Source organism: Leuresthes tenuis, unplaced genomic scaffold (assembly GCF_036924035.1).
Source record: "Leuresthes tenuis unplaced genomic scaffold, fLeuTen1.0.hap1 SCAF_18, whole genome shotgun sequence".
Taxonomy (NCBI): domain Eukaryota; kingdom Metazoa; phylum Chordata; class Actinopteri; order Atheriniformes; family Atherinopsidae; genus Leuresthes; species Leuresthes tenuis.
In genome coordinates this window covers 5,489,517-5,500,735 of record NW_027325372.1, presented here as the reverse complement: position 1 = coordinate 5,500,735, position 11,219 = coordinate 5,489,517, and the positions used below count along the sequence as shown (strand labels likewise).

Here is an 11,219-nt window from a genome sequence, read left to right as displayed (position 1 = left end):
GGTCTGACTGACTTTCAAATACATGTTAAAATATTAATCCAACTGAAATTACAGTGAAAAGTTTTTGCAAAATTGGACGAACACACCCAGGTGCAACTGAAAATTATAATTATTCCTGCATTTACTCATTCAATTGGACTCAAACTGGCATTAACACTACGCATGTGCTCCATATTTCCGGCTGCAGGCATATCCGCAACTAACAAAAGAAGCCAGTAATAACTGAGGATAACCACACAAGACAGCATAGATCTCATTTGTGTGAAATCAAAGAAAAAACAAAAGTATATAGCACAACCAAACTGTACAGAGCTGCTCAACCTAACGCTCAACATTACGCCAACGTACAGCTAAACTCATTTTGGTTCACGGTGCTACTAAAAAGCTGAAAGGACGCATATCAACAACTATCATAAGCGCAGTCAGACGTACTTCTGTTAGAAATTTATTTCCCTTCTGTGCTGGTTTACTGGGATAAGAAGGTAAGTCTAAATAAACGGCCAATTCAATCTACATTTAACTGTGCACGGAAATGTCTTTTTCTAACTCATTCATAGGTCCATATTTTGGACACCAGAACATAAATGTCCCACCAATGTGTGCTGTTCATAAATCCAAAAAGCTGAGGCCTCTCTTATATAAACAGGCCAAAGCCTTTAAATAAATAAACTGTTTGTTTGTTTTTACCCTTCATTTCAACTGTCTCTTATGCCTCTATATGTGTGTCCCTGAACAGACCAGGTGCTCCATCACTCCTCTGCGGATGTCTGGCCTCACACCTACGTTTCACAGGGCCTGTACTGCCTGTCATCCTCTGACGCCTGGGACCCAATCACCAGCCAGCCCTCAGGCGTGGCCTCACCTGCTGCAGGCTCCTACATCATGGCTGCCGGTGATGATTTATTACTCTTTTATATGTTGTAGATTTCTCAGAGCACAAGCCGGTATCTGTGAGCACCTGTTCTAAGCGTTTTATGGATGTTCCAGGTGGCAGCAGCGGAGCGGGGGGTACACCCGGTGATGGGTACGAGGGGACGGTGGGCAGTTACATCCAGCAGCACCACGCTCAACTCGCCTTTCAGCAGCAGAGTCAACTTCATCAGCTCCAACACCTTCACCACTACCAGCAGCAACAGCTTCTGCAGTACCAACAACAACAACAGGTCTGTGTCTGTTGTGCATGAAGTGCTTGCAGATATGCAGCGGTTACTATGTAGCCGTAGTTTTCAAATAAAACGCAGCATCAGATGCACCTTATCAGCAACATTTGCTGTACTAATTGTGTCATACGGCTAACTATTCTGCCAATTTTAGTTATAATCCACTGTTTGTCTGTGTGATGAAATTACTGTAAGGCCAGCAGCAGCTTGTGGTGTGTGAATCCAGGCAGCCCACATCTGCTGCAGCCACTGATTCAAAACAGCAAACAGACACTGCTGGGGAGCAACCTTCACTGAAGGCCCACTTTAACCCAGGGAATAACAACACAACAGGTTACATAGTTCCTCATGGGGTGTACGGTGTTTCTCTGAACACAGACATGTCATGTCCCTGCTTCTAATACACCAGGTTCTGCTAACAAAAAGGTTTTTTAAGGTTTTTGATGCTCTGTTTTTGAGTTCCTGTGCATTTTTTGCTGTTAATCAGCTGCTGCCTGTCAGCTCTCAGACTGCTTGAGGATTCTCTGCAAATGAAGTGACTCACGATGGACCATGAGACCCGCAGACTTTTTTGGCTTCCTTGCCTGCTCTTGCTTGGTGCACGCTCAGAGCTCATTAAATAACTGCGGGCTATGAAATATTAACTTTAAAAGGTCAGGGACTGTTCCTCAGAAGGTGTGTGCTGATCCGAAACCACAATGGAAATGAGCTTGTTAGCTTCATTCTGTGCATTAAATGGCTTCACTTGAGAAGAACTGAATATATTACATTATACATTATTAGGAGTATTGCATCAGATTTATAACGAAACCTCCAAGTCAGTCAGTTTTCTTTGCATATGAGCCTGAGACATTCCTGAGCTGTTTCCTGCAGAGTTAACGCTGATTTATGGTTTAAAGAGGACTTTAAAGTAGAAAAAAAAAACTTGAAAGGATTAAATAAGACAATATAATACGATTACTCCTCCTGCTTTAGCCTCTGGGACATGCTGGGACAAAGAAACTAGTGTGAAGCAGTAGCTTACTCAGCTAAAAATAATAGGAGCTGAGTGTTGTTGGTGTATTACATTTACAGCTGGGTGGAAATAGTTTTGTTTCAGAACAAAAACTTGTTTTATTTTGGAAGAAAATGTGGCCACCTCCTGAACTGAGTGAGTTACATCAACAACAAAGATTCTCAAGCATCAATCTTCTCTCTTTGTCTGCAGTCCATGGAGCACAGGCTACACAGTGCGTCCCATTCCCTCCAAGCCACTCCCAACAGCACCATCCACAGCCTCGGTCCTCCCACTCACCCTCGGCTAGCTGACCTGTGGGGGGCTGCACAGGTTGAGGCACATCAGGTAGACACTTGCCTGCTGAATCCAAATGATCAGATTACAGTCCTTGCTCACAAGATGATGGTTTAATGTGTTCTGACAGAACAGCTATGACAGTATACAAGGACGCAGGGATGCGTGACTGCATATGGAGTCACAAGGATAGGATCTGTCTTTAGTCAGTGTCACAGAGTGACTGAAACAACACAATCATCACACCCGTAACGGCATGTTTGCTATAATGTGAAGCTGAGGTTTACATTGTTTGATCCAATACATCAAAGGTTAAGAGAATGCATGAGCATTCTTTACACAGGATTAACCTGTTTTTGTGTTATTCTTTCAAGTTAACATTGGTATCTACTAATTTTTTGTCTATGGATTTGGCTTTGTTTATGTTCAGCAGGCCTATTTAACACACATCTGTAGTGCAGTGAATGATGAACTGCCAGGGAAGTCTTCAAGGTAGGAGACAGGCTAAAGGTCTGCATGGAGTATTCCCAAAAGTCTGCATGACAGCCTGAAGTGGATTTGATAAATTTTGAGAAAAGTCATGGGTAAATAAGCCTGGTTGCCACAGCGGCATGTCACAAAGTTTGCAAGTTTACAACTGTTGGCATTGGGATTCAGTATCTGTCACTGTTGCACCCTCTGAAGTATTGATGTCCTGCACAGGAAAAAAAAACAAGCTTGGTCAGGATAAGAAAGCTCATAAACTGCTTGTCCATCTTTCTTTCTCAACTGTTGTGTTATTCTTTTTCCTGTTGTTCTTCATCAGGGATTACGGGAGTTAAGGACTGATGTCTATTTAGGATTAATATATACATGTACAAATGATAGTGACCTGTTGAATTTCATTCAGTGCAGCAGAAAAACAAAAGACATTCAATCAGTAACCTTTAATGCTTCCAGGTGGACATAACTGGGCAGCTGAGTGCACAGATGGCTGACATGGCTGGAGGGCTGGTGGAGACAGTTGGAGAGGAGCCAGAACCCGAGTCTGAAGGGGTCCCTGAGCAACATGGAGCTGACGAGGCGGAGCTGACGAGGGCGAGTTAGAAACCAGAAACATTTTCCTGAAAGCTCGAATTTGATCTCAAAAGGAGCAGTTTTATTGCTGGTTTCTTTTACAATTCCAATTATAAAAAAGTTGAGATGCAAATGTTAAGCCAATATTTGAGCTGAAAAACATTAGCTCATGTGAAATTTCAGTTGGCATTTGGTATGTTTTCCATGTCCTATTATGAATACAATATTGGTTTATGAGGTTTGGGAATAATTGCATTGTTTTTAATCTACATTTAACACGGCATCTCAACCTTTTTGTTGTGTTGGGTCCTGCAAGCATCATAAAAACAATTCTTTTATTAAGATGAGAATAAAGCCTCACTCACCTGTAAATGTCACAACTCCAGCATCACAAATTATCTTCAATTTCCTATTTTTACAGGTAGAGGAGGTAACATTAACCTTGGAGCCAGAGCCGTACTCTCTGACACCATCCCCACTGAGGGAGGAGGGCCCCTCAACCAGAGGCTCAAGCCCAGGACTACCAGCACAGACCACCGAATCTATTGCAGAGAGAATACCGTTTGACGTCACGCCGTGCGTCGTCCAATCGTTGGAAGAGAAAGACGAGGAGGGGGAGGAGGGTTCTATTGTCATAGTTGCGACCAACTGAGTCATATAGCCTGAAAAAGACTGACAAAGGCTGGATATAAATACTTCAATAATCAATCAAGCTATTATCCCACCCCCTCCTCCTCTCAAATATTTACCCACTTTGAGTCCAAGAAATGTGAGACAACTTTTAAGCTGGAATCGTGGGATATGTAAAGTACACAAACTAGGTGCCAACAACCCCCCTCCCGTCTTTTCAATTTATTATGAGAAATGTGGAACACGACAAGACGACGAACAAACTGAATTTAAAGAAGATGAAGGATTTGAGTTCAGTGACTGCTGAAACAAGCACTGTGTAAATGGATTGACAAAATGTTTGGAGCAACTGGACCCGACAGCCCAGAACTGTAAGCCAAATGTCTCAAAAGCTAACACAGGAAGGATGAGAGGAAGATGAAAGGCCTGTCATAAAATTCTGTGCAATACAACAGATATGGAGCTTCATACTGCGTGTAGCCTCAGAAATATGCAGGGCCAGACAAACCTGGTTAGGGTGCCGATTTGCTAATAAAGGTGTTTCTGTTTGACTGACACAGAGCGCAGATACAGTATCTTCATGTGACAGACCCACAGCTCAGAGGGACCTGAGGCTAGCTCTTTGTGTTATTTGCAAACACATGATCTTACCACAACCAAAAGAAAGCGCATGCTTTTTAACAGTGACCTAGCCCTAACAGTATAACGCAGTATACCAAGTAATAACATAACAAATTGCCTTTTATAATAAAAGAGAAAAATCCAAAAAATGATATGTATTTGTATGAATGTAAGACTGTATGTATGTTTGTATGAATGTAAAAGCTTTGTTTGTGTGTAAAATATATATATATTCTGGGAAATTAATTCCTCTTGGTGCTTTTCTTATCTCATCTTCACTAAGATAACAAATTTTTTTAACCACTAGACTTAACCACAACCAATTCTAAGCCTCAAGTATCGACCTCGAAAACAACCATTTTAAAGCAGCGAGGAACAGGAGCATTTTCAAGGGCACACATTGACCACTTTGGAGTAAATCTATAAGAGTGCACATGTGCGTTTGCTGAGATAAAGCTTGAGCCAGCTCTTCTTGGTTTATCTTCCCTTTTTAAAATCCTGTTTGTAACAAAGCATTTATAGCAAAACAGTCAAACAAACTGTCACCTAAAAAAAAGAAATATATATATACATATATATATATATATATATTTAATTAGATAGGCAGATGTGTATTTTACAACTCTGTGAGTCTGGAAAATGGGAATTAAGAGACGCGTCCAGCTACAGCTGCTGGAGAGGACGACTCACGCTTACACTTTAGTGATCAAGACCCAGTTGCCCCTAATTTCTATGATAATCATCTGTCCTTTGTTTGTCCTCTTGCTCAGATCTGATTCAGTGAGTAGTTCTAAAGGTCAAGAACACGAGCCACGCTTAGATGATCGACAGGACACGAAACTAAAGCAGCAGCATTTCCACCGCAGGAACCTCTTCCAAGAACTGGGGTCTTGAACCCATAAAGAGCTCTGGGGGAAATCTCAACCTCTTAAAAAGCCCCGGAAGGGAGGTAGTACTTTTAGGACTACCCAGAACCTTTGGTGTGGGGCTTCCAGAGCTTAACATTTAGAACTGGCGGGGTATTCCCAGCGTTAAATTACACCTCAGCCATCTCAGATTTAATATCTACAATAGCTCATTAAATCAATTAACATTACCTTTGAATGGAGCTGACAACACTTCCTCGTGTTTCTACCATGGAGTGAGAGAAAGCTGAGAAGACGCAGCATGCAGCAGGGACTGCGGTGGTTGGGCGAGCTCCAGAATGAGCGGTTCCTTCGATTGCAACAAGAAATCAGTGAAATTGGAGCAATTAAAAAACGGGAATCTCTGATCTTTTCACAGCACTTAAGACAAAAAACATCCAAAACTCCACAAAAATTCATAACATGGACAGATTTGAACCTAATACAGCGGAAGTGCACCTCTTTGTGTCATGTGATCAATCTGTATTTCTGAGATCAGTTGCTGGACCATGTGACTGAGCAGTTAAAAATGTGCCGCCTTGTCATTATCATGATCTGCTTTTAAAACAAGCCCGAACTGGACAAATACAAGTCCCATTGAAACGCATCAGAACAAACAAATCATGTAGCACAAACCTTTAATTAGCTACTTTGTTCACAGTTTTATACATTTAGAGATGACATTTGACTCTATTAAAAGATGAATAAATAAATAAAGATATAAACAAATGAATATATTAACTATAGACAGACAAAAGACCTGAAGAGACCACCCCCCTCCTTAAGAAACAGAAAAAAATTTAATTAAAAACATACAAAAGCTTCTTGTTAAATTGACAGGTTTAAAGACTTATAAGGCAGCACCTGAGAAACTGACTCCAGGACACAAATGAAGACATAAGAACGATGATCAGAGAAAAGGAAAAGATGCATCAGCATCAGAATGCAATCAAATCAGTCATGGAGCTGGCTTGCATCTCTAATAACGTTTCAAGTCAGCATCTTCCACTTATTACCCAAAAAATGACAGATTTTATGGGTAAGAAATGTTTAAAATCTAACATTTGCTGTGGTGAGGAGTAAGTTCCATTACTTGACATTTTTTACATTAAGGCTGCCTGTGAAATGTTAAGGTTTTGCTTACTGTGCTGAGCTCAGTAAGAAATGACACCAAACTCTAACCCTCCACAAATCTTTAAGCTTTTAAAGACGACTATTTCCCTTTCATCCATGTTCATGACCTAGTCTAGTCATAGTTGATTGCCATGCATGTATAAATGTTTGTCTGCAGTTATTTTGGACGTTTTCTGCTTCCTTGCCTTCAGTTTTACTTTGACTGATGTTGTAAAGAGAGGAAACTCTGTTCCACATCATGATCTGACGCTCACCTTATACAGCTTCTGAAGCTACTTTCATTTTGTTTCATAGCAACGCAGAAAAAGAAGCCTCGTCACGCTTCCAACACGCGCCGCTTCTTATACAGTAACCACAGTTCAGTGGTCGCCCTCAAGTTGTACACTGACAATAAAAGTCAACTGAAGCAAGTTCATACCAAGATTCTAAGCCTGATTTTCACATTGCAGACAAATGTACCAAAATCTGAGTTTTATGGCGACAATGTCAACGATTGCTATAAGTGTCCAAGTCTGAACAGAGCATCAAGCACACTTTATATTCTGATGCAATCAATGTGGAGCAGTTGGTTAGTGAAAAGCTACAGCAAATGAGAGCACAAGAGATGGGGTCGGGGGACCTAAAGTCAGGGAGAAAGCGAGTAAAGGAAAATAAGCGAACATGACAGGAAGCATGGTGTTGAAGAAAACTGAACCTTGATGTTTTCTGCGTGAAACATCGTGACAGTCGAGAGAGAAATGTCGTGCAGAGCAACTGCCAGATCTCTTTAACAATCATGTGAGCGAAACACATTGAATCTCCAGGATGTACTTTTACCATACTGTATCAGGCTGATGTTTCAGGTCTACTGAAAGTCTACTGAAAGAATTGTTGTGTGCGATGCCCTGTTCCACTGTGTTTAAGTTATCGTGTGAACACAAGTGTGACCAATACAACCATCAGAAAATATTGAAAATCTTGTAGTATGAACTTCTCTCAAGTCTCAGATGAGTAGCTTGTAATCTTCACAGTAGGTCTGTTAAACAGATGTTTCTTTTAAGTTCATTTAAAGCATTCAGTAACAGATCCGTCTGCCAACACATAAACATAGATGTTATTCATGTTAGAAACGTTAGCCATCAGCATGTTAAAGCTGCTGTAGATGTGTGTTTCTGTCTATGTGACGTGATCGGCATGATTCTTATTGAAAGAATTATTTGAAGAAGTCATTATGACTGATAATGAGTGAATCTGGAAGGCATCCTTCCAGGAAAAAACGGGTCTGTGTGGAGAGGCTTTGTTTTGTCTGCTGCCTTTAGCTGCCTCATTTATCAACTCAAGCGTGATGAGATGAGCTCTGAGGCTGCACCCACAAGGTCAGCACACAGTTTGAAGGTTGCTGTGGGGCTTTGGACAATCTTCCACAGGGAACTGAGCAGCTACATCACTTCACTGCTGCACAGATGATCTATTGCAATTTAGACAGGAAAAAGATCAACAGCTCTTGCTGTCATTTGATAAAACCTTTTCTAAAGATACAAACAATCAGGTTAAGCAGCAAAAGGTTGGCTTACTTTTCAACACAGTTGCAAAGGATAGAGAAAGAAAAGAGCATTTCATAATGGATTTCTTCCATGGCTTCTTGTTTCTTTGCGAAATTCTTCACGTTAAGCTCAGATGTGACTAAGGCAGTAACATCTGAGCATCTGCTAATGCTGTGTTGGACTTTAGAACAGCAGCATCCTCAGTTTTGGGTTTCAGGCACTGCTTAAACGCTTCAGACTGTATGTGAAGAAAACTAAATGCAAGAAGAAATCAGGATAAAGTGAAACAGAACAAGTATTAAAAAAAAACTGAGTTGGGCAGAGTGGAGATGAGAGTGTGTTTTTAAACACCAACCAAGCTGTTTGGTGCTTGATTGGCGTTTAGCTTCTTAAAGAATCTGTAACAGCATATTAAAAGAGGTCCATGGATGTCCACAGGCACGAGCAACAATTTAAGAACACAAGGAAAAACTCACACTTTTAAAAAAGTCTTCCATTATAAAAAACACAACCATCAATCTTGGGTAAGCTAGACCATTGGCTCATCATCGCTGTCTTCATTCCCCTCAAGGAGTCCCTGTGCAGGCCTCAGGGTGGAGAGAGGGATGGCAGAGGAAGGAGGAGGAGGAGTAGGGGGAGGAACAGGGGGAGGAGTGGAAGAGGGAGGGAGCGTGAGGTTGCTACCAGAGCTGCAACTTTTATTAGTTGGGATGCTGCTGGTGCCACTGCTGCTGCCTGAAGTGCTGCTGCTGCTAACCTCCACCTCCCTTGTCAGACCCTCAATCCATACCTCCGTTTCATGCTCATGCTGATGATGATGATGAGGATGAGGATGGTGGTGGTGGTGGCTGTTGCCGGGGGATGTGGTTGGAGCAGCCTCTGCAACAATTTGAGGTGAAGGAGGGGAGGTGGAGGATGGAGAGGAAGGAGGCGGAGGTTTAGGAACAGACTTGTGGTTGCTGATGTCCCGAAAGCTGGCCAGAGGGGGGCGGAGCCGGACACCTGACCGTGTGGAGCCCTCAATGGCCTTTTGGAGCTGCGTGTGGAAGAAAAGGTTTATGGAAAGAAAAAAAGGAAAGACAAACAACAAGGAAGCAAGTTTCGGGTAAACGAATGAGAAAGAAAGACTTATTGAACAGATGAGCAAAGGAAAGACGAAAGTTTAAACAAACGTTTGCCGGCTTAGCTGGAGCAAATAAACTGACCACGTTTGTGGGGGACAAACGTGCCAAAATGATTCAACTAGAAGACATGGAAGCAAAAAGAAAATTCCTTCTGAGTTAGTGGGTCGGCTGCACTCTGGAGAACGACAGTCTTCCACTTACCAACAGTTCCTACTTTCAGTAGATATGGAAGTTAGAAAGAAGAATCACTTTCTGTGTACAATGTTACTGTAGTAATTACAAATATTCACCATTGCTGACATTTTCAGCTATGAATGTACTAGCATTAGCATATCATACAAACAGCTTTTATATTTTCTAATCTAACTAGCATAATTACAGTTTTGACACTTCAAGTTTTTAAATCAGTGAAGTTTAAAAAAATTCTCTAAATGTAGCTCAAAATAATGCTGAGCCGACAGAACTGGATTACCATTTTTCTTTAACATAGTACAGGATGGTAGAAACTAGAATTAACAAACATATTGCTAACTTTCCAGAGAAACGTTTCAGAAAGACTTGGACAGAAACCTTTTCAGTGAGTTACCAGTTAGAGCAACTTCACAAGCTGGTGAATGCAAACTGTCACAGCCACAGAATGCTTCATAAGTAAATGAACAAAATCTTTTGGCCCATTTAAATTTGATTTCCATTTAAAGTGAAAACTTTAACACAAGGACTGTATTTTACCAAAAGGGCAATGGGCTGAAAAACGTGTGATGGTCAAAGCCTGGGTTTGGCCAGAAATAGAGGAGAAGTCAGTGGGTAAAGACCAGAAACCAGCCAGAAACATTCAGATAGGATAGTGACCATCTAACAAAATACTCCACACACTGTGTCAAGCCCAGATGATGCATGCTTCCACCACAGGCTCACAGCAGGGAAAATGTGTGGGGAGCCCTGCTGCTGTGGAGCAGCCTGGTCCTCAGCTGTTTCTGCTGGAATCTGGAGATTCAAGAGTCTCTGTTCACCTCTCAGTGCTGCTGACACTTCTACGAACAGTTTAACTTCAACATATTATCAATTCATTGATGATGCAAACGGAACTGTTTCCAATCACAGATAAAGTGGCAGGATGCTTTTAGGATGATGTGGTGTTCTCCAATAAAAACAGGACTGAAGATAATTTACGATGCTGAATCAAAAGATTAGAGGAAGGAGCAAAAATAGCCACAGTAATCTGACAAAAGATGCAGGCAAAAAAGCTTTTCATTGTGGTTCGGGTTTGGGAGGGAAAACAATAAACACAGGCTGAAGTTAATATACTTACCTCCTTCAATGCCACCACCCCCACAAGTTTTCCAATACTGGTCACATAAGCATGACTAAGTCCAAGCAGAGAAAATAATGTGTGGGTCTGTGGAGAGAAAAGGTAATTAAGCAAACTCAAAACTTCTCTCACAATAGACCAGGCACTTTACAGCTGCCTGTGACTTCAGGTGATTTACAAACTCTCTGTCAGCTCTGTCTAGACACAAAGACAGAGATGAAAGCAAACTAGCGCCAGGCTCCAAGTGAAAACCAGAAAGAGAAAGTCCTTGAGTGTGTTTGAATGCACATTGTGTTCATAACCCAGCTGAGGTCACACTGTGGATGAGCTCTTTGTATGCATCAGCACATCTCAATCACAAGGCCTCTTTTGCACATGAATAAGCGCAATATTCTGAGTATTACCATGAAAATGAAATCACACCAATGAAAAAAAAGTTGTATGAACAATAAAAATGGCGTTTACA

The 11,219-nt window shown here is 41.4% G+C and overlaps 2 protein-coding genes across 6 annotated transcripts in view; one reads left to right on the top strand and one right to left on the bottom strand.

Moving 5' to 3' along the window:
• LOC140275074 (uncharacterized) overlaps positions 1 to 4,990 on the top strand; it is a 57,767-nt gene extending 52,777 nt beyond the window's left edge. For 3 of the 5 annotated variants that reach the window (XM_072370463.1, XM_072370462.1, XM_072370460.1), the window contains 5 exons: positions 737 to 892; positions 988 to 1,163; positions 2,368 to 2,502; positions 3,391 to 3,528; positions 3,929 to 4,990. In XM_072370463.1, coding sequence (XP_072226564.1) covers positions 737 to 892; positions 988 to 1,163; positions 2,368 to 2,502; positions 3,391 to 3,528; positions 3,929 to 4,159 — 836 coding nt within the window. In that variant the 3' untranslated portion in view covers positions 4,160 to 4,990. Of the gene's footprint in view, positions 1 to 736; positions 893 to 987; positions 1,164 to 2,367; positions 2,503 to 3,390; positions 3,533 to 3,928 lie in introns of all 5 variants that reach the window. The other 2 variants (XM_072370461.1, XM_072370464.1) reach the window with 2 other exon arrangements.
• Positions 4,991 to 8,645: 3,655 nt separating this feature from the next.
• The window catches only part of LOC140275082 (chloride channel protein-like), a 32,713-nt gene continuing 30,139 nt past the window's right edge, over positions 8,646 to 11,219 (bottom strand). Inside the window, exons 23-24 of the mRNA XM_072370472.1 lie at positions 10,754 to 10,840; positions 8,646 to 9,356 (exon numbers count right to left, since the gene is read on the bottom strand). Coding sequence (XP_072226573.1) covers positions 8,850 to 9,356; positions 10,754 to 10,840 — 594 coding nt within the window. The 3' untranslated portion in view covers positions 8,646 to 8,849. The remainder of the gene's footprint in view (positions 9,357 to 10,753; positions 10,841 to 11,219) is intronic.